The sequence below is a fragment of the Melospiza melodia genome, chromosome 1 (assembly GCF_035770615.1).
Source record: "Melospiza melodia melodia isolate bMelMel2 chromosome 1, bMelMel2.pri, whole genome shotgun sequence".
NCBI lineage: Eukaryota > Metazoa > Chordata > Aves > Passeriformes > Passerellidae > Melospiza > Melospiza melodia.
The window spans coordinates 19,181,599-19,205,073 of NC_086194.1; the positions used below are offsets into that span (position 1 = coordinate 19,181,599).

The 23,475-nt window shown below is 40.0% G+C and overlaps 1 protein-coding gene across 1 annotated transcript in view; it reads left to right on the top strand.

Annotated features, from left to right (window-relative positions):
- The window catches only part of DNAJC1 (DnaJ heat shock protein family (Hsp40) member C1), a 107,636-nt gene extending 89,531 nt beyond the window's left edge, over positions 1-18,105 (top strand). Inside the window, exons 9-12 of the mRNA XM_063150113.1 lie at positions 2,885-3,004; positions 15,721-15,769; positions 16,238-16,716; positions 17,889-18,105. Of these exons, the coding sequence (XP_063006183.1) occupies positions 2,885-3,004; positions 15,721-15,769; positions 16,238-16,716; positions 17,889-17,957 (717 nt within the window). The 3' untranslated portion in view covers positions 17,958-18,105. The remainder of the gene's footprint in view (positions 1-2,884; positions 3,005-15,720; positions 15,770-16,237; positions 16,717-17,888) is intronic.
- The last annotated feature ends 5,370 nt before the right edge of the window (positions 18,106-23,475 follow it).

Here is a 23,475-nt window from a genome sequence, read left to right on the forward strand (position 1 = left end):
TGGGAGAATGACAGGCAGGATTAGTGTCAGGGAGAAGCTTTGCTGTAGTTGTGGAGATGGTCCCTGGGGTCACTCACCTCTGACTGTTGTTCTGTGCTGATGGCTCTGTAATGCAAACCGCTTGATATGTGCCTGTTCATTATCGGAAATGGTGATTAGAAGAGGTATGTCATAAAGAATTCCTTTAAAATAAATAAAATAGCAAACCACTGATGATAACAAAGATTTGGCTCTGCAGTCGTTGCCAAAGATGATGCAAACGTCAAAGACGGTTACTGCATTTTGCCTTCTGAGGCAAACGCGATTTCATGCCTTAAACTGCTCTAATTGTGTGTTGCTTGCTTTGTTCACTTTTATTTGGCCATTATGAAGACAGTCATTGTTAACAGCTTGGCATGTAGTTAGAGTAAAACATTTTTATATCTTTTGGTTATTGAGTAGGGGAAGCATCCGGTCTGGTTTTGTGGCATAACTGCATTTTAGGGAGGGGGGAGGGGTGTTGTTTAATCGTCTTGATGGAATATTAGAGTCAACAGATTTCATTCCTGGTTCATGCTAGAGTGCTAAAACACAGGATGGTAACAGTGACAAGAAGCTAAGATAACTGTTCTGTTCCATTTAGAGGCTTTTTTAATATGTCAAAATGGAGATACTCTTTGTGTCTTTGCTGAAAAAATATTAGATAGGCAATTAAGTAAATGCTTAAAATGTTGTATCTTAAACTGTGATTTAATCATGGAATCATTTAGGTTGGGAAAGGCCATTCAGATAATTGACTCTAACCATAATCCAGCTCTATGAAGCCCACCAAGTGTCACATCCACACATGGTCTTTTAAATACCTCCAGGTATTTAAAAGGCAACTCCACCACTTCCCTGGGCTGCCTGTTACAATGCTTGAAAACCCTTTTGCTGAAGAAACTTTTCCTGATATGTAATATAAAACTCCCCTGGCACAACTTGAGGCCATTTCCTCTTTTCTAGATCTTATTACTTGGGAAAGAGGGCCAGTCCCCACCTCGCCACAGCTTCCTATCTCAGGGAGCTGTAGAGAGCAGTAAGGTCTCCTCTGAGCCTCCCCTTCTCCAGGCTAAGCATCCCCAGCTCCCTCAGCTGCTCCTCATCAGACATGTGCTCCAGACCCTTCCCCAGCTCCATTGCCTTTGTTTGGACTCTCTCCAGCACCTCAATGTCCTTCTTGTACTGAGGAGCACAGAACTGAACCCAGATTTGAGGTGTGGCCTCACCGGTGCTGAGTGAGGATGATCAGGGGGATGATCTCTGCCCTGGCCCTGCTGCCACTCCATTGCTGAGCCAGGCCAGGATGCCATTGGCCTCTTGGCCACCTGGGCACTCTGTGGCTCATGTTCAGCTGCTGTTGAGCAGCACCCCCAGCACCTTTCCCTCCAGGCATCTTTGCAGCCACTCTGCCCAGGCTGGAGCTGCAGGGGTTGCTGTGAGGCAGGGGCAGGAGCAGGCCCAGGCCCTTGGCCTTGTTGGGCCTCAGAGCTCTGGGCTCTGCCCATCAGTGCAGCCTGTGCAGATCCCCCTGCAGAGCCTTGCTGCCCTCCAGCAGCTCAACACTCCCAGCCAGCTCAGTGTGTCTGCAGGGCCTGAGGGTGCCCTGGATCCCCTCACGTGGATCATTGCTGGAGACATTGAGCAGAGCTGTGCCAGCACTGAGCCCTGGGCAGCACTGCTGGCTGCAATTCCATTCAGCAGCAGCCTCTGGGCCCGGCCATGCCAACAGCTTCCCACCCATGCAACAGAGCCCCAGCCAAGCCCTGAGCAGCTGCAGGAGATGCTGTGGGCAATGGTGGCAAAGGCTTTCCTGAAGTCCAGGTAGGCACATCCACAGCCTTTCACCCATCCACTGAGTGGTCATCTCATCACAGAAAAGGAGATGAGGTCAGTCAAACAGGACCTGCCTTCACAAACCTGTGCTGGCTGGGCCTGATCCCCTGGCTGTCCTGTGTGTGCTGTGTGGTGACACTCAAGTGGATCTGCTCCATGACCTTCCCTGGCACCAAGGTCAGACTGACAGACCTGTACTTCCCTGGATCTTCTTTCTAACTCCTCTTCTCAATGGGTGTTGCATTTGGAAAGCTCTTGTGAACTGAGACCTCCCCAGTCAGCTGGGTGTGCTGGTAAATGTTTGAAAGTTACTCAATGAGCACTTCGTTCAGCTCCCTCAGTTCCTGTGCCTAGACCCCATCCAGCCCCATGGACTTGTGTGTGTCAGGTGACTGGCCATTTTTCCTTGGATTATGGGGGCGTCACTATGCTCTGTCTTCCAGGTCAGGGACTGGGTACATGGAGACCAATGGATCTTTCCATTAAAGGCTGAGGCAAAGGTGAGGTATGAAATACCTCAGCCTTTTCCTCATCCTGTATCATTGTTTCTGCCTATGTCTAGTAAAAGATGGTGATTCTCCTTAGCTCTCCTTTTGTTTCTCATGGATTTGCAGAAACATTTTTTGTGTTCTATGGCAGTAGTCAGATTAAGTTCTTATTGGACTTGGGCTCATCTAATTTTTGCATAACCCCACAATCTAATAAAAGTATTGTTGAATATTTTCTTTACTGCATTTTGTAGTGTTGTGTTATGTATGTTGTATTAAATAATAGAAATTAAATGTGTTAGTCTACATAATAGACAAAGTGCAATTTTTGAGTGTTCAGGATTTTTAGTGTCTTACTGTTGGTCAGTACTTACTTTTGTTTTTATCCATTTTCAGCAACAAGACACAGAGAAGATACCCATATTAATTTTTTTTTACCTTATTAGATTAATTTGTTTAAAGATTTTTTTTTGTCCATATATTACCTTGCAAATAAATGTCCAATATTCCAGTGTAATGAATGTTTTACAAATGTTTTACAGGCACCTGAATGGACAGAGGAGGACCTGAGCCAGCTGACAAGAAGTATGGTTAAGTTCCCAGGGGGGACCCCCGGTCGATGGGAAAAGATTGCTCACGAATTGGGTCGATCAGTGGCAGATGTGAGTGCACTCAGATTTGCATTGTGTAGAGGATGACAAACCAGGACAAGACAGGCAGTGTAGAAGGCAGATATGGGGGCTGACATTGTCTTTTGAGAGAAGCTACAATCCTTTTAGGACCTGGAAGTGAACCATTAACTAACTATGCAAGAGGCAGATGTCAGCCACTATCTCCCTCCACAATTAACAGCTGTAACTGATCAGCTGGATGGAGGATTCTGGTGCTCACAAACTTCAGCTACTGTAACCTAATAACAGAAAAACAATGAACTGCAGGTTTTGTAGTAACCTTCTTTCACTGCAAGTGAATGTTTGTGTGACTTGGTTAAAGATTACATCTCTGTTTCAAGCCAGTCCTTAAAAAATGCATATGAGCTAATGGTGTTTTGACAAGTGGTTTCCATTAATTAAGCAGAAATATCTTTACAAAGTTTAAAACTGTGTAATATGCATGATACAATTTCAGTGCCTTTTTCAGTATTATAGCATGCTTTAAAATTATATTATGTAAAATAATGTCTTTGTTGATTCATATTTTGTAGTAAATACCAGATACCAAGCTTGTACTTACGTTTTTTAAGCGTATGATCTTAAAACCCTTAGGGGCTAGGCTGTAAAAGACTTTGCATTTTCAAGCAATAGATCACTAGAACATGTTGTAGTGTCTACTTAGGACCATTTGAAAGCCCTTTCAGCTGACCCTGTTTTATAGGCTCTGTAGGGGTTAATGAGAATAACATTTAAATCTGTTAATGTACATTTTGAGATTAGATGTTCTTTATTTATCATATTTCAGGAATTATCTTAAATAATGGAAAACAAAGCCACTGACTACAGTGAAATATTATATCCCTCTGGGAAATTTGTGTACTTCTTAATTTTTTTTTTCCATTGTTAATATAAACACAAAAAGATATTTTGAGAACTTAGTTTTCAAGTTTTAATGCACTTATACTGTTCTGATATATATACTATAAAATAAGTCTTTTGCACTATTCTAATTGTAGAACAAAACATTATTTGCAAAATAGTGTACGTAAACAAGAAGTTACCAACCTGCTAATCAAATTAAATTAGGGTTTTTAAGGTTTATTGTGTTCATACTTGAAGTATTCGTACTACTGAACTGACTGAATGGAATAATACAAATACTAAACTTTATGAATAATAATAATAAACTTTATAATAATAATAGTAATACTGAAAATTATTAAAAAGATACATTTTACTGATCTTAACAGCAAAAATACTTCACATATGTTGGTAGTATACAGTGTTCATGGCAAAGAGCTTTTGAGATGGGTTTGGAAAATTTGATTATCTTGATACAGATAGTAGAGACATGTGGAATGATTCTACATACATCCATCACAAAACTAACACTATCCTCAGATTGCCTTTTGCACCCACTGCCTGCTTTATTCCTTGACTTGGGTGTATTAAGAATCCTTTGCATAATACATTTGGCCATTGTACATGCACAGATCCAGTACTGAAAAGAAAAAAACAAAGCTCACTTGTTTCTTCCATTAGATGAGAGGTCCTCAGCAACTTGCTGTTTTGTTTCAGTGAGTAAGAAAGAGAAATGAAAGACATGTGATTGTTCTAAGAGCTGTCATTTTCTTGTATGAAAAAAGAATTTTTCCAGGATTTTTATGTGTGGAGAAAGGTCTGAGTGTAATCCTTTTTACTTCTAGTAACCTCCAGCTATATGATTAATGTAATTATTATCCACACAAGTTTTTACTTCTCTAAAAATTTTCAACTGCTGCTAATGTTAGGTCACTTTCCTGACACAAACTAATTATTAGAGTTTCTGCTACTTTTATCATTGCATTACAGAGAATTGTAGCAAATAGGTATTATGAGGAAACAGAAACAAGTATTTTACAAAATGAATGTTTTAAACAAAAGCTTCATGGGAACTTCTTTGGGTCTCAGATTGTTACTGCATCAGTACTAGAAATGGTGAAACTGGAAACTACTTCAGATATATCCATTCAGTAAGATTTCAGTATTCAATAACAAATACAACTTATCCTGTATATTTCTTGAAGATAACATAGAATCTAAATTTACAGCAAAGACTCTATTTTTTTTGGGCGTCACCATATCACCATAATTAGATAAGAAATGTTAGGTAAAGCTGCAGGAGAAACTTCTGGGTTGTTAACTTTGTGTGCAGTAAAAAGGTGTTTGCATGTGCAGGCAGCATTTGCTGCCCAGACAGCTGCTCCCTGTGTCTGCTGGGAGCAGGGCAAGGGGATAAGTTCTGGTGTACAAGGTGCTGCTTTGAAACAGCTTGTGTAGCAGAGCTTGGGGATGCCTTGCTTACAGCTGGTTTGACAGGAGCCAACCAGAGAGGGTTTGAAGTATGTATTATCTAGCAAATGTACTATGTCCTGAAAAACATTCAAGGATGAATTTGAATTTGGTTCTCTAACATTTTCTAGTACAGGAAATACTTTGTAAAAACTTGAGATTAGTGTCTGCTTCTTTCTTCTTCTGCAAAGCATCAAGAGCAGTAAGGCTCAGTTTTCCTTTCACTGTTAGAGAATTATGATAGAAAGGATTGATAAGGTACAGTGTGCTTGCTTCTGAGTGACTTTATGCATTCAGACCTTATTTAATAGTAGATTAGCTAAATAGGTATTCCTAAAACTAGCTCAGAGTAATCCAGTCCAAAATGCTGTCTCTATTGTTGCTTCTGTCTCAAAGCTTTCTTCCTCAGAAAGAAACAGTTAGAAAAAAATCTCAAAACTTTTTAAAGAATAAACTGAAACCATTCATATATATCAGAAGAGCATCAGTGAAATTCAGTCCCTCTAATCACCCCAAAGAAATTCTGTCTTAAATTTATTCTTTTTTTAAAAGAAATAAATTCCTACTACATCCAACTGTGTTTCACTAGCAATTTTTAGGCAGTGGGAAGCAGTGACTTGAGGAGAGTGTTCTTGACTTTTTTGAACTTTACGGCTTCATGGTGTTGTTTTAACTTACTGTGTCCTTAGTTTGTGTCTAGTTTTCAGTATTGCAAACATGTTGTTTGATAGCAAGAGTCCAGATGAGAATAATAGGTTCCTATAATGTTGTCTACAAGGGAAGATTGTGAAGGAATTCATGTTGATGAACTTAAAAAAAAAAAATTAACAGAGAATGTAAGTATTCAACTGCATAAAAAGAAAACCATAATGAGGAAGGGTCTTGTCCACTGTAATAGTCTTACAGGGCAAGAAATTTTTGCCTCAATTTAACCAGAGGCTGCAGAGTTAGACACTGAAAGACAAAGAATTATAGTGGAGGTGATAAAGCAGTGGAATAATCTGCTCCATATTTATGGAGTCTCCATATTTGTGGGCCTTTAAGAACAGGCTACACAAACATCTGCAAGAAACAACATCAATGCAGTGGTTCTGCCTGAGGTTAGGTCCTTTTCTTCCTATGGTCTGTGATTACACTAGAAAGTGCAAGCTATCTGGGAGGAAAAAAACCTTCCCTACAATTGGAAGCATGTGTGAATTCAGTTTTAAAAATGTAGAATTAAAGCCAGATAGTCACCACAGTTGGTCAGTAATCACTGCATATACCTTAGCTTGACTTACTTAATTCAGTAATTCCTAATAGTGTTCCTTCAATGTTTTTCTTGTCTACTGCTACTCAGGTTAGTGTTTTGTAGACATTTAGTTTGTTAATTGTTATTTCCCAAAGCACAGCCCAAATAAGGATTACTGTAAGGCCCATTATATGGGTATGTCTAGCAGATTCCCTGTGCAAACAAGTACATCCACCCTACAAGTGATGCAGGCTGCTGGGAAAGTGCCAGCCAAACTCCAGCAATAAACAGCTACAGCCATGCTGTAGTGCCCCTGAGCTCATTCAGCTCTCCTGTTTCTGTTTGTGCTGCCCCATGTGATACCAGAATAAACATCTTGGCAGCATATTCCTGTGCTTTTCACCTCAGAGCAAGGGCAGGCTTGTAGCTGTGGTACAGACATACTGGAGGAAGGATTTCTACTTCACTTCTGACATGGTAAATGTTTATCTTGTCTCTCTTTGGGAAGACATCTTTTAACAGCCAGTGAATGATCATCCCAAAATAGATGGGGTTAAGTTGTGCTCACTTTATCAGTATGTTTAATGATTTAAATTGCTAATTGTCGCTTCAGTATGTGCATATAGGGAATTTAGCAATCTTTTCCTATAAAGATGGTTTTCAGCTGGCTTAGTATAATGAAATCTTATTGCTTTCACAACTGAAAGCTTCTGCAGCTTTTTAAGTCATTTTTATTGCAATTGGCTGTTATTGTAAATTAGGTTTTCAAGTATTTTGATTATGAAAGGGAAATGGAGTTCAGTTAACTCTAATCAGGATTCCTGCCTGCTGACCTGGTTACCTGTACCACCGCTCTCTGTCATCCTCCAAACATCTGTTCTTTGACCCATTTTCCTTGCTGAATTTGTTGCCCCAGGGTTAGTTCTCATTCCTGTCTGCCAATACTTAAGGAAATAATTGACCTTTTAAAACAAAATAAAAAAGTTATGTTTGAATTTCCTAAGCACTGTGAACACTCTACAACATAGTATAAATAATGAATGGAGTGGAGTTGCAATACTATTATTTCTGCAAAAATTATATTGTTTGATTTGACAAATGCTAAGCCTTATGAAGATTTGTAGTAATGATTGTCAGCTTTTGCTGAATTCAAAAATTGAGAAAAAGCACTTAGATGTGAAATTATAGAAGTATATTGTACTTGACAATACCAACCTTTATAGATAAAAAGTTTTAAAAAAATATTTGCTGAAAGGCATAAATTAATTTCAGTAACTACAAAGGACGTTCAAATTGTAAAAATAATAGAGGAAGTAAAAGCTGTCTGGCATGCCAAACAGACTTTAATGTGATTATTAGGTACAGGTTTTTTAAATTAAAGGCAAAGAGATCTCAGATTTCATACTTGTGAAGTAATATCATTCAGTTGTCTTACAGGATTTAAACTGATTCTGTTTGCTCCTGCAGTCACTAATCTCATGCATTTGTGTTGCAAAAACAGACTGATTGGGATTTGCTGCTTGTATAGAAGAACACTGAGGTAGACAGCAAAACAATAGCCAGGTGGCAGACATTCTGAATTACCATGAAACCTGAAAGCATAAGGTTTGAGGGGGTGGGTGCATATTTTGTGATATCTCTTGTATGCCCAAGCAACAGTTTCAGCCTGTAAGTCTGGCTGAGTGAGTTCATACTCATTACACTTCATATGCCATTGTAAAGTAGATTTCTTATTTTTGACAAATGCAGGCTCATTACTTTGCCAACAAGAAAACATCTGTATGAGAAATGGTCCATATGTAGAAGCTCATGAATTTATTAGGTCTTTTGCTTCTGGAGATTAACTGTTTTCCTAACTGTTTTATATTTCATTTTGTGTACTGTGTCTGTGTTAACTCAATTACAGTGCAATCCAGTTGTGGATATTCTGAAACATTCACCCTTAGCAGTTTGCATATATTTATGTAATCAATAGTTCTCCCAGTTGCTTATTGAAGTATAAAGACCTAGATGGAGGTCCAAGAGAGGTTATGAATATCTGAGATGGAGTTTAGATAATACATAGTCCAAGTAGACCCCTCAGTCTGAGAGTGAAGTCTTCAAAACACCTGGCTAATCCCACAGACACACCACAGTGATTCTCTTGACACTTGGAGGGAGGAAAAGGCGGTTGCTGTTCACAGCACTCTCACTGTACAGTTTTATTCTGTGCACGCCTACAGTTGTCTCTGCCATTTTTACAAGATTGGGCAGAGCAATGCCCCTTATAAACAAAATGGATTTTCATCTCATAAAGCATGACCAGAGCATTCTTTCACTTAAAGGAAAAGGTTTTTTTACAGAAGGCAGCGGGACAGCAGGTTTTGGTCCAAATAGATGGTTTGTGAAGGGGTTAAGCCAGTGATGCTGCAACTTTTTATAGAGTGGCATAAATTAATGTAATGTCTCACAAAGCTCACAGTGAGCTGGGTTTGAATTTCTTTGCAGAATTCAAATTTCTGACAGTCAAGAAAGTTATGCATTTTGCATCATCAGTAACAAAATAAGATGTCCAAGTAGTTGTTGCAGTGGGCATTTGAGTCAAACTCCTCTCCTGCATGAGTGCCCATAGGGTTGAGCTAAAGACTCTCTCATGGATTTTAACTGACAAAAAACAAGCACAGTATGAAGTCTCCAGCATTATCACAAGTTTAATTGCAAAGTTCTTCCTCTTATGTCCTGAAAGGAGCAATTCTTTTGCTGCTTTAAATTAACTGGGGACTTAAACTGGAGAAAGTTCTACATCTGCTGATTTAGGTCAAATTTGCCTTTTTTGCAGGCCACATTTTGAACTGCCTCATAATAAAACTTATGGTTGTTTTGGGGATTTCTGTTGCTGTGGCAAAGTTCAGAATCACACATGGCTTCAAAGTCCGTAAGCATAATAAAATTGCATTGTTGCTGGCTGCAACTGTTGGTTCTAAGCAAATTCATTTAAGTTCATAACATGTTTTGTAGTTCTTTCAAGAATGTTATCCTTAAAATACTCATTTGCTGTGTTAGTATGAAATTTAACCTGCACAGTGGCTAGAGATTAGTTGCATTACCAACTTTTGGGAAAGTTTGGAACACTCTACTAAGCTGTTTCAAGCAGTGCCAAAACAAAGGTACATCTGATTTGAAATACTTGTTTCAAGTGGTCTTTTAAGTTGCAAATGAGGATACTTGGAAAACGGAGAATCATTTGGCTCAATATCTCAGGATTTGAAGTTTCCACAATCTGGTAAAACTGAAAGACCATTTTAGAAGCTCTTTTAGTGTCTAAAAGGGGAGTCAGTGTATAAAGCAACAAATTTTAAGTCAAATGGAAATAAAAGAATGGGTCATTATTGGTTTGTCTGACTTGTATCAAACAGTGCTTGATACACTTTTGACTAATATGAAAAAAGCTGTTTAGGTTTAGGCTGGAAGAAGATTCAGCACAGCAGGTAGAATTTTGGTTATAAGAGGAGAACTTTAAATTTGGCAAGTTATTCTGTGTGGTTCTGGAAGGTTAGATCTGTAAAAACCTACTACTTTGACAAAGCCATGAAGGCATTAAAATCCTGCTGTATCTGGCTTTCCCTTGTGAGAAAAAATGTGATTACAACTCAAATTAGCCTTAAAGATTCAAGAAATTTCCTATTGCTTTATAGTAACCTCAAGTACTCACAGGCTGTCTCCACAATAATTTTTCCATAATTACACAAATCTTGACATTTTTTTCATGACATAACTAGATGGGGAGCATGCAGGAAGATAACTGGGTGCAGAAGACTGCTACTGGGAGAGCAAATTTGTTTGTTAATGCTAAGAAACCATTGCATCTTTAGTAAATACTTGAAGAATTTCCGCTCAGGAAGATGCTGGGAGAAACAAAAAATGTCACTGGCCTCTCTGGTGTTCAGTAGCACCATCCTTCTTTGCAAGAAATTCATATATGTTTGGAAAGCCAAGAGATGTAGATTTTCTTCCTCTACAAATCCCACATTATTTTCTTAAAATGTCATTAGAACCCAAGAGGTTTGTACTTCTGTGACTATCTGCTGCAATCCTGATCAAAATACTCTCCCAGAGGAGGATGGAAGGTGGGTTGTGGCCCAGGGGATTCCCAGGAGACAGAGAGCGGTGGAGGTTCGGTGGCACATTGGGGTGTGCCCTGCAGGGCTGGGCTGGGGGTGCTGCTGGAGGGTTCAGCTGAGCTCCTGGGCCAGTGCCTGCTGCTGTGGGAATGGGCAATTGCTCTTCATCTTCTGCCAAAGGGTTCTGGGTGTCTGTTTAGCACCAGTAGGATCACTGTTCCTGACTTTACACGGTTTTCCCTCTAGGTGTGTCATAGTTCTGTGCTTTTTTTATGTCTGCCTTCCCTGCAGGGCGAAAAGTACCCTCTCATTCATGTGATAGCAAAATTTGCTTTTGCCTATGCATCTGAGAGTTTTTTAAGCTGATTCTGATTTTTTTTTTTCCACTATATATCTCTGAAGTATCAATTGTCCCATCTGAAAGAGGTGGCAGGTGTCCAGGGTAATAAGAGAGTTAACATCTGGATGGTCATGATGAGGAATGCTTTTACTGCTAGGTCTCTTGTTAAGTAGCAACTAGTCTTTGTGATCTGGACTAATTGTTAGCAGTACAGGAGGAAACCAGCTCTGTCTGGCTTTCATCACATAAAATCATCCCACTAATCCCACTTGCTTTTGATAGAATCTTTTTATAGCTGAAGAGCTATTGAAACTGAGTTCAGAAGGGAGTTCTCAGAAGCAAATTGTTCCTGTGGTTTCTTTCTGTAGGTCCCATAGTAAGATAGTTTGATTTCTACTCCAGCAATTTGATTGCTTGCATCCAGTTTTTTTTTTTGTCATCTTTATCTGTCTAAGGAAATCTGTTTCACTGTGCATGATATTACCTGACTTTATTTGTGACTTCTGTTATCCCTGGTGTACTACAACATTTAAAGTTGATTCCTATAAAATAATGCAGTGTGTCTGTTCAGCAGTACAAATACTTACAGGAATATGAGATCTTCTGTCTTCTGTTTTAAATCAATTTCACAGTCTTGATCCTTATTATTTAAGGTGTCCCCAGACCCAGGATTTCTTAAGGGGGTTGGCTAATAGTCTGGTGAAAGCTGTTGTCAGTAACAGCAGGCTAAAAGCACACCTTCTCACAGTCAGGATAAAACTCATAATTTATTATAGATGAAAACTGTAATTTTAAAGCATTATGCAGGAACAAATAGCAGTAATAACTACAAGAGTATTCTGCAACTGCTTCATACTTTGAATAAGTTTTTCCAGTGTGTTATCTGTTAACTAATGAAAAAGTAATAATATCATATAAGCAAGCTATGATAAGTAATTAGGCAGAGAAAGAATGGAGCAACTTATGTTGCATAACTTAGTGAATTTTTTATGAATCTGTTAGGAACTAGCTAGTAAATAACACTATTCACCCCTGGAGAGGAATGGAGGAATGGGCAACAGAAGAGTCTGCAGATTTGAGTGGCAAGAACAATGATTAAACTCCAACAGATCAAATTGCAATACAATTTCAGATGTTCCATAGGCTGGATTCCTAATAATCCTCAGCAGTTTAATACTGACATGTTAACGATTCTTGCCCTGTGTCAGCATCTGGAATGCCAATGACAGCTGAGGCTGATGGACACAAATCTGAAGGCTAAGTAAGGGATACCTGAACTCTCAGTGAAAAGAGCTGGAGTAAACCTGAACTGTGCATAGCACCTGGAAAAGGACTGCTGTGTGAGGAAGAAAGCTGACAAAAATAATAATAGACAAATAATCTTCCCCTGTAACCTGTAAATGATGATAGTGAAGCTGTGGGAAGCTTGATGAGTTGTCAAACTTACATCAACTCAAAGTGCTTGTTCAACGTTTGAAATGGTAGATTTTCAGTATCTAAAGCATACACACAGTTGTTATTTCCAGCTTACCTGGTGAATGTTCAAATTGAAAGTCCATCAAAACATGAACAAATATTCTAAAGCCTTCAAAAGTCTTGGAAATATTAGATGTGATGAATGAAGTAACTTAATACTTGTTTCACGAAGCTGTAATGAGTGAAGTTGGCCAACATAAGATAACCTGTGGAAAGGCTCTTACTCCAGAATTTTCTGCATGTAAGGGGAAATACTAAATGCAGTTGGGATCTGGGAATAAGCCAAAATCCTTCACTGGTCAAATGGAGAGGTATGGTTTAGATTTCAGTCCAAATAGGTGTAATATGCAGCAGAATTTATATCTGTGATGGGATACATATACTAATTGAATCTGGGGACACCTGTCTTGTAAAGGAAACTGAAATTCAGCTGATTTGCACCACTTCCAAAGCAAAGTTTGTGTTGCTTGTGTAGTCTCAGCTTGAAAGGTAAAATGATAATTGCTGACCTCTGGAAACATCAGAGGTTCAGCAGAGAGAAAACTGAGCTCAGTTGGCACTGAGGCAGCAGCTCATGGTACCTGTCTTTGCTGGCAGCTCATTCTGCTCTGTTTTATTCAGGGAATCTTTTCTGCTCTCTTTTCTTGCCTTTGTGTCCTTATGAGCAGGCTGTAAATCTCTGACAGACCTACTTTAAAGACAGCAAAATGGTTTAGGGACAGTTTTCTGGAATCCACAGAGATAGATAGGGCCTGGTCATATTTACAATGAATCCACTGCATCATTGCAGGAAGCTCTAAAAGCTACTTGTTTGCATGGCAAATCCTTCTCCCTCTTTTGAAAATAATCTATTATAATCCAGTTTATACAACATGGTTTCTATTTAAGAGATGCCTAGCAGGGCACCACTAGGGATCCATTCTGTTCAGCAGTCAAGAATGGTTTCTGCTCCTCTCAGCCTTTTAAATTATTAATAGTGTAGAGACACTGCTAAAGATGGAACGCAAATATTTTAATTTTATTATTTTAGATTTTTTTAGAATGCAATTTTTTTTAAGGAAGGCAATTTCTGTTAATTAATCATATTTTTCAAGGAAGATCCCTTCTATTCTTTCAAAATTGGGATCACAGAGGTCCCAGAACTGTTAGTGCCACTAAAATTATCTGTTCATATTACAGTATCCCGACATTTTTCTTTGAACAATTAAAACTTTATCATACTGCAACAATAGAAACTGGAGTTTTCTGTGCCAGATGTCTACCTCTGGATAAAGGTTTTGGTTAATTAGAGTTGGGATTTCATTGTTCGGAGTTTTCATTTGAACTTAATCATCCCAGAAAATGAGGCTTAATTTGTAGGGAAAATAGACCACTTTGCCTTGTTAAGTCTTGCTGTCATTTCCTTAAGGAGATCCAGCACCAGCCTATTTTTACAGCAAACTGCTGCAATTTTGTGGGCAGAAAGGTGGGTGGGAGGAAGCAAACAGACCAGACTAGAAGCAGATGGTACCAAGGTATTTTAACTATTGGGGTGCTCCCTTATCAATCTTGTCATAGAACAAAAATCCTGAATCTTAAAGTTTAATTCTTCTCACAGGAAATGGCTTTACAACCCTCTGGCAGGTTTGCTCTCTAGTGCTGCTCTGAGTAGGGAATAATTGTTATTGTTAACATTAGGTAGCTAAAACTGCAGAAGTCTGTGCTGTGGCTAAATGATTCCTGTTGTGGCTAAATCCCACAAATCCCACACAGAGGAATTCCTGACTTTGTAAGTGATGTATTTTTTATTTTTGGTCTGAGCAGCACACTGCCACACACCTTATACTGAAGGGATGTTCACATCTGAGGTCCCAGGTTCAGAGAGCAGGGAGCACTGGGAACCCATCCCATGTAGCAGCAAGTTTGATTCACTGCCTTGCCTGTTCTCATTTTAAGTTTCGTTTGAGTGGCTCAGACTACTGGATTTCAATTTCTGGCTTTTTAATAAAGTCCTCACGATCAAAAAGAAAACCAAGAAATTTATATATAGTATTGATAAAACATTTTCAGCAATTGAAAAGATTGTATAATTCTTTGAGTACTATATTTTAAAATGGTTTTTGTGGTACCTGAATTTGGGCCTGTAGGCTGCTACCTAAAAGGAGCTACAAGAGAGCTGGAGAGGGACTTTTTGCAAGAGCCTGCAGTGATAGGACAAGGGGCAATGGCTTTAAACTGACAGGAAGTAGGTTTAGATGAGAGGTTAGGAAGAATGTTTTTTTTCTGTGAGGGTGGTGGGACACTGGAAAAGGTTGCCCAGAGAAGTCATGGATGCCTGGAAGCATTCAAGTTTGGTTGGTCCAGTGGAAGGTGTCTTCATTGCAGGAGGGTTGGAACCACATGATCCTTAAGGTCCCTTTCAACTCAAGCCATTCTATAATTCTGTGGTCATTTTATAACAAAGATAATAATTAAAGAATCTTTCTTAATCTTAAGTGAAGCCTAGCTTCTTATCTGAGGTCTAGAAATTTGGGATAAGGAAGCTCCTTGTTCTGGATTGGGAGAAAGGCTGTTTGTTTGCTTACAAACAGAACAAAATTTGAAACAATCACTTTTTATTCCAAAAAATATCCAAAAATGCTAAAATTAGTGTTATTTTTCTCCCAGGATTTTATTATACATGGAGAGGTTGAATCAAGCAGCTCTCTATCCTCTGGACTGTCAGTAATAACTTTTGCTGCAGTACCAGGACTTAGGAGGTGTCTTTGCTGATCTTTGGCAGTCAAACTGTTACCTTTCATTGGGGGACTGAATGCCTGTCCTCTTGTGTGCTCCACCATCTGGACCTATGTGGGTCATTCTGTTCTTTGGTTCAGTATTGAGAAACTAATGTATAGAAGATAACTCATTTGGTTCTTTTCCCCCTATCCTTGTGGTATTTTTAGACCAGAAAATTAGGGTTTAACAAGGAAAGAAAATAAAATTAAAGTATCAACTGTGGTGTATTATGATGATAGTAATAGAAATGTATAGCATCATTTATATTATTTTAATGAGCCAGGAATTATGTAGAAAGAACAAAGTCTAGAAGCTTACTTTAAGCCAGTTTGAACTCTACATATGAGCAAAGGCAGTTAAAGAACAACAGCCTTACCATATTTATTGTGTCTTCAATGCAGGTGTTTTGTGGTAAGCTAAAAATGAATTCTTCAATAGCCTAAATGATTGCATTTTTTAATAGTCCTTCACTTTTGTTGTCTTCATGCAGGTTACCCTGAAAGCCAAACAGGTGAAGGATTCTGTTACATATACACCAGGTGTGTGCTTCTGGAAATGGCTGGGTTTGGGTGATAGCTGTGCCTTTCAGTCTGCTCTGCAGAGAGATTTTTGCAACCTTGCCTTGCTTTGAGAAAAAAGAACTGCTGAGTATTCTGAGGGAACATTTCCCTTTAGCTACATCCTCCTGGATGTATTCCTGGATGTATTCCTTTCTTATTCCATTTATTGTGGGGTTTGGTCATTTATTCAGCTTGCTGTCTTTGTTTCTATCAGTGTGGGAATTTAGTAGCACTTCCTGTAGATCAGATAAGCTCCTAATTGGTGAAGTTCATCACCTTGATGATCAAGTGAATGCCTTGATTTCTCAGTTTTGCCTTAAGCTGTCAGTCCAGAAGAGCTTTTTGTCCATTCTGCACTATTCTGAGAACCTTTAATTTGTGGGCAGTTCCCTGCTTGTTTGTGGGGTGTTTTACTTTTTCAGAGTTTAACAGCAGTGCTTCTAACAGGTACGATTCGGCTCTCGGAGCTTAAAACACTGGCACACAATTCCAAAAATTACAAAGTCAGCATGAATCTGCCAGATCACATAATCACCCAGAGAGAGAGGGAAGAGGAGGTGGAGGAGGAGGGGAACTACAGTCTTACATCAGAGCAGATGGATACCCAGGCAGATCCAAAGGAGACCCTAGCAACTGAAACCAGACACCGAAGGCGGAAAATTGTCAAAGCACCTGAAACGGCTCTGCTGGCAACAAAAGAGGGACAGGAAGAGAAGGGCAGAGGGAGACGCCAGAAAGATTTTGATAACACTGAGCAAGAGGAAGAGAGTGATGATGAAAGCAGAAGAAGGGAGAAAAGCCGTGCACCAGAAGAACCGTGGACTCAAAATCAACAGAAACTTCTGGAAATGGCCTTGCAGCAGTATCCAAAGGGAACATCAGATCGCTGGGATAAAATAGCAAAATGCGTTCCTGGAAAAAGCAAGGTATGACTTGTTTTGACTGAACTGTAGTATAAACTGAGGGGAAACACATTTGCTACCAATTTATAATTATCTTAAGAATGAGGGTCCATATAGAAAGGTGAGGCCTTTACATGGTCTCAGTCCAGACTCAGGTGACCTACAGAGTGTCACTGTCATGTTTGTTGCTTTATTTAAAACATTTTTTTCATTTATGTCAGCTTGTTTGGTCTAACACAGAAAATATTGAAGTAACTCCTGTTTGATTTAAAATACCTACCTCTCCTCTGCCTTTCAGATCTTGAATTGCAGGACAAAATTAGATTTTAAAACTAATTTTGATTCAAAGTTAGTAACCAAACATTGATAAGCTGCTTTGCTTGCATGTTCACAATGCCTTTCTCAACCCATCTTAATGAACAAACAAAATAAATAATCCATCTGCAAGTGTTAAATGCTCAATAATCAATCTAATGTTCTTTTTGTAAGTATAATTTTTCAAAATAGCATTAATTGTCATTGATATAGATGGTGTGTACTAGATTTCCTAATAGTTGTGATAGCTGAGTTTGCTTGCTTCAGCCATTGCAGCTGCAGAAAAGCCCTGTAATATTTGTGGCAAGCACAGTGAGGGAGCAGGAAGTGCCTGGGGAAGGATTTGGGTGTCTCTGGCTCGGGAGCTGTTCTGCAGTTTCTGGTGCCAGCAGGTGCTGAGTTAGTGACCTTGGAGGCTCAGCTTAACCTGCCTGCAGTGTGGTCACACCAGAGGAACTGTTCAAAGCAGACCCTGCAATACAGCTGCTCCATAACTGCTCTTGCAGTCACTGTCAAGAAGTACTGTAACTGTTTCTTGGGTTTGTGTGCTCTTCAAACAGATAAATGAGCCACTAAGAAATGTAAATTGCAAGTTCATTTTTCTAATCCCCACTTCACTAGATGTTGAATCTCCTTCTCAAATTCAGTATGCAACTTTAAAACCACAAGAAAACAACCAACCAACCAAGAAAAAACCCAACAGAAAACCCACAACAAAAAAACCCCACAAACAAAACCAGACCCAAACAAAAAAAAAAAAAAAAAAAAATCCTAGACAATCCCCAGAACACAGCTCTTCTTCTAGAATGAGGTAGCATGTATAGAGTTAAAGCAGTACTAAAATACCAACCTTTGAATAACACTTTTGTGTTTCCTTCCAGGAGGAGTGTATAGCAAGATACAAGTTGCTTGTTGAACTGGTACAGAAGAAAAAAATGGCTAAAAGCTGAATGTTGTGAGCAAGAAGAGATGTAGTTCATCTTTGTCAAAATGGGGTTTTAAATCTCATATGCAGGAAACTGCATTTTTGTACCTCAGTATTTCTATATGTCATGTGCCTTAGTAAAAGAAAATATTAATAAATCTTATACCATCTTACCTGGTTTGTGTGTTGAAGAATGAAGGTGTGTTTGTATTGAAGAGCTGCTTATGCAGATGTGTGATCACAGTGTCTAAAAGGGACACTGAGCTGCAGGAAAACCCCCTCTGGTAATCACATACTGAATCTGGTAGGTTTGCAGCCAGTGGATGTACAAATAACTTGCATTTGTTTTGAAAGATAGACTTGACCTGAAACTGTTAAGCAAGCACAAGAGTAATGAAACACTGTAGTCAAAATATATTTTTCTTTCTTGCACGTCTAAATCCAAAACATATGTTTATAAATTCCTTATTCTTAGAAATATCTAGTAATATTTTGAAATAAATAGTATCTAATATTAACTTCCACATATATTTATATGTGTCTGCAATATAATACCTTATTTTGCCAACTCTACAGTGGTATTTGATAGCATGGTTGATTCAGTAAAGTTGAAATGGGTAAAAACACTAAAGGCCTTCATGCTTTAATTAGAAATTAAGAGATAAGCTACTTCAGGACTACTTTTTAAGTACAGAATGGCTAACAGTCTTGGGCTAAGAGTTCTCATTTTGGGGATGATTGTATACCCTGGATTCAATTTGAAGAATAGGTAATAAGGGTTATATTATTCCATACTTGTAATTTTGTTTTGTATAACTTTTCCAAAATTGTGAAAAGCTTAAAATACTGGAACAAAGGGTACTTAATGGGCTGTAAATGACAGCAATAAATCAGAGCAGTGATCAGAGTGTGGTGCAAGAAACATTAAAGACTTGCATTTTTTAAAGCACAATTTACCATTCAAATTGTGATTTAATAACAGGATTCTAAAAATTGTTTTAGCTTTAATACAAAATCAAAATGAAAACTCAGAAAATCACGTATCTGAACTCAGAATTGAAACTTGGTAGCTGAAAGTCTCTGTTAGCTTCCTGCCATTCCCACTGCTGATTTCCCCAGTAACTGGCAATTGTGCTCCTTCTGTCAGATCAGCACTTCACAACATTTCATCCCATTCCCATAAAACTTTAAAGGCTAAGTATTTAGGGAATATAACAGCGTTCCATATGTGTTCCCCTTCCAGTTGGAGCTTTTTCTTTTTTTTTTTTTGTCTCATATTAAAAAATCTTAGTTGGTAGAAATAATGATATTATGGAAACATAGCCAGATACAAAATAATGCATTGATTTTTTTTTTTCACAGAGACCTTCACAGCTTAACTGTACTGGAAGTTAAAGATATTTAGAAGCTGTGATCTGTCTGCTAATCAGTGGAACAGGAATTCTGTGCTACTTTGAAGGAAGAATCTTAGTGAGATCAAGTGAGGTATTTTCAAGAGGTATCAGGAAAACTTAACTTTTAAAAGCTTTTAGTCATCCAGAACACTCAATGAGAGATGGAAAGCAAGGTAGTTGAAATGGCTGCAAAGAAAAGCTGCTAAAATGGTGAACTGGTGAAAATTAATGGGGGGAGCTGGAATAGAATATGAGCAAATGGAGATGTACTGTTCATGAAAAAAATAGACTGGTAATGGGAATATTTCTGCAGTTTCTAAAAGAGAAAGCAAGTAATGGAAGAGTTTAGCCTGTGAGGAGGAGAGAATTGTCTTGTCTTTTCCACTCTGGATTTACAGGACTTTACCTGGGATGGTATGCCTGGTTCAGTGTCGTGTCACATTTTGAGATGCAGAGCATCCAGAAGAGAGCAGAGAGAACAATCCAGAGTTTGCACTGCCTGATTTGCTAGGAAGGTATTGTTGGTATTTGCTCTAGACTAAGAGGGAGAGAAAAATCTTCCAGGTATGTAAAAGAGAGCTTTGCAGTTGTGTGATCTGTTTCCCTGATGTGATCCATATGGAACTGTTACGAATCTGCTGTGGCTGTGAAGAATAACAATGGGCTCAGTTTGGATTGAGAAATAACTCAGTTAGGTGTCAGGGCAAAAAAATCCAGTAGCAACTGTAACAAGGACTTAGGAGGACTCTTGACCTTTATTGCTGGGGGTGAGCTCCTGCTGGAGCCTGCCCACATCCCCAGAGGATGAGGGGCAATAGTCACACACTGCCCCCCAACCCCTTCTGCTTCCCTCCACGCAGCCTTTCTGCACAGGGTCAAAGGAAGAAGGACAAGCACTGCTAACTGGTAGCATTGTTTGTTTGTTTGTTTGTTTGACCATTCACAGCCAGAAACTTAAAACAATGCTCTGACAAGTCCAGTTTACCCGAAGGAAGATGTTTAAGGATGAGCAAAGGTTGAACATGCCACGCTGTCACACGTGTCAGGTTGAACACCTGAAGTGGTGCATGTCTGTCTAATCACAGGTGCTGCTTGTGCCTGGATGCAAGGGAACTGATGGGTTGCATCCTTACTGTTTGAAGGCTGAACCTTCCTGAAGCAGGGGCAGGCTGGCTGTGCAGGAGAAATGCATTGGCCTCTTGCACAGGGGCACTGCACCAGGGACTGGTGACAGGCCCAACTGTCTCAGCATGAGGAACTGGGAAGGTTTTGTGTACACTCATGGGTCCTTTGGAACTGAAGGCCTGGGATGGGGAATGTGATTCAGTGCCCTACAACAGTGATCTGAGCTCTGCAAGCAGATGCTCTGATCCCATCCCAGATCCCAGCTGGGAGCCATTCCTCACAGAGCAGGGTAGTGAAGGCTTTGTCCAGGCTGTATCCAGTGAATGTTCGTGTTCAGTTCAAGGGCCAAGGGAGTGTCCCACCCCAAGCTTTAGCTCTGTTGTTTGGCAGTAGGGAGGAAGGAGGCCTGAGTAAGAGTCCAACACCTTCAGAGCCTCTCAGGGTCCTGTCTGGGTTGCCAAGTGTTTTGTGGATGATGACACAGCCTGTTTATCAGTGCCTTTAGTCTATGGTGACTGAGGTCAGACATGATGCTCATCAGAGAAGTGGAAGACTGTAGCCAGGCTTTGTTTTCTCATGGGTCTGTTACCCCCCACTCAAGACTTGGGATTTAACCAACTTCTTCCAACTTTTGTCTAGCACAGAATCTAGCAGATTTCCTTTAAGTAAACATTTGCCTGCTAGCAAATTACATTTTCTTTCCTGGGCAGTTTTGAGCTGTAGCTCAGCAGTGCTTTTGCACTCTAACTTTGTGTTCACTCCTAGAAACAGTCTGTGGCTGTAGGTTCTACATCCTGACTTGCACCTAAAATTTGCCCCATGTGAGCCCACTTTTAATGCCTTTGCTCATCTCTGCTGATGGCATGGGCAGAACACTGTGGAAAGCAGTTGTTTAGAACAGATAGACAAGGAGGGCAATATTCCCTTACCACGCTGAGGATAAAGTCCAATGCCGAGCTAGAGGATCCTGACATCCACACACAAGTAGAACATGACTGAGTTGGTGGGAGTGCTCTCGTTTAGGCTGTTTAGTTCTAGAGGAAAGACCAGCAGATGCTCTTTTGCAGTGTCCTTTTGTAAATGTAGATGTTTGGACTATATTACTCTCAACTGTATAGTTCTCAGTGTTTGAACTAATTTAAAAAAAAAAAGTTTCAGGAAAGATTTTGCAATGTGACTTCTTTGTGAGATGATGGGGCCTGAAAACAACAGGAATGGTGAAGAGTTCTCCTTTAGCAGAGCCAACAGTAAGATTTTAGTGCAGCTTATGAAAAACAGGCATCAGAAAACTGGTCAGTTTAAATGTCACAGCAGTGCTTCTGCTGAATGAGTTGCTCCTGCTAACACAGCTTGAATGGATAAAATTGATAAAAGCAAGATTTCAGATGTAGGCTGTCCAGAATTTTAGCTGCTTTCTGTAAGCCATAAGGTTTGTTGTCATTGTTGTGAGTAAAGTGGGATTTTGGTAAAAAAATCTTCTCACTACAGCACCTTTAGTCTGTGCTTGCTTTCGTACCACTGAGGCCAGGACAGTTCCAACACTGGGAGAGCTCAGCAGCTTGGCTCCAGGGACCTGTGCAGGGCCTGGGCTGCTCTGTCATGCAAGGCATTCCACAGGGACACCACTGTGGGCTTTACTGAACTGGTGCCAAATCAGCCACAGACCATCATCTTTCATGTCAGGACCTGAAAAGTCATTGAAACAAGGTTGGTTTTGACTGCATCTGGCCCTCATGTGAACTTGGCTTTGATGTGGTCTCTTTCTTTGAAGGGCTGGTGAATTGAATTTTTTTGTTTGGATGTCAGAACTGTCCTTTTCATTATTTCCTTGCTGTTGCTGTTGGCACACCAGGACTGTGATACTGTAAACCACCCATTGCTATTCTGGGCTTCTGGCACCAATCTCTTTTGACAATTTCACAAGTATTTCACACTTCTCTTAGCAGGAGACCGGTACCAGAGTTTATGCCATCTCTCCAATAGGAGAAATACACAAGGAAAGGCAGGACTCAGCAATTTTACTGATTCCTATGGTATGCTCCAATTGGAGCAAGGTGACTTATATTGCCTAGAGGTTTTTGGCTTTGGTTTAGGCCCATGAATAAATCAGCAGGCCATGGCTCCAGGAGAGGTGCACTCAGGATTCTCTGGAGCCTCTGTGCTGGAGCAGGGGCAGATTGGGCTTTTCTTCCCCCTCCTCTCCAGGTCTGGCAGTACCAGGTGTAACTTTGGGGCCCAGCCTTCCCTGCTCTGTAATTCTCTTTCTCAGCACTGACCAACAGCCAGATCTCAACAGGGCCAGAACACTGACAGCTCCTGGCCCTTGTACAGGCTTCAGCGGAAGTCTCCTGAACCTCTTCACCTTAAAGCATAAAACATTCATCAACTACCCCCAAAATATCAGGAGGTTTTTCTAGTCCTGGTGAGGGTGGGAGCAAGTGCTGCCCCTTTGCTGTGCCAGGAGATGTTTCACGTTTCCCTACTGTTAGTTCTGAGCTTGTTCATTTACCAGTCTTCTTTCAGGACTCCAGTTGTCCCCACTGGAAAATAAAACAGATGTATTCAATACAGGGGCTGTGAGCAGATGGGACATTCAAATGGCACAGGCAGCAGCAACCCCATCTTCCTGCTGCTTGTCCCAGAAGCTGCCCTGAGCCTCAGGCTGCCTCTGACTAGAGAGGGCCTAAAAACTGAGGAAGCCACAATGCAACTCTTGTCTGTCACCCCCTGATGAGCACAAGCCCTCACATTTTATCTTCAAGTGACTGTACAGGAGGGGTCACGGTCTCTTTGCTTCCTGGGAAGTAAAAACCAGGAGTTCAGCTATTTACCAGCCTTCCCATGGACAGTGAACTAATTCATGGACAAAAGCACTGAGCTGGTTTTACAGAAAGCACAGTTCAAAGTTTACAGCAACAACCTCGGGCTCCTCCCCTCACCCAGGCACAGGGCAGGGAAGGAGCCGTCCCCTCCCCACTGAGAACAAACGGGAGCAGAGGGACAACAGCCACTGCTCCCGTGGGT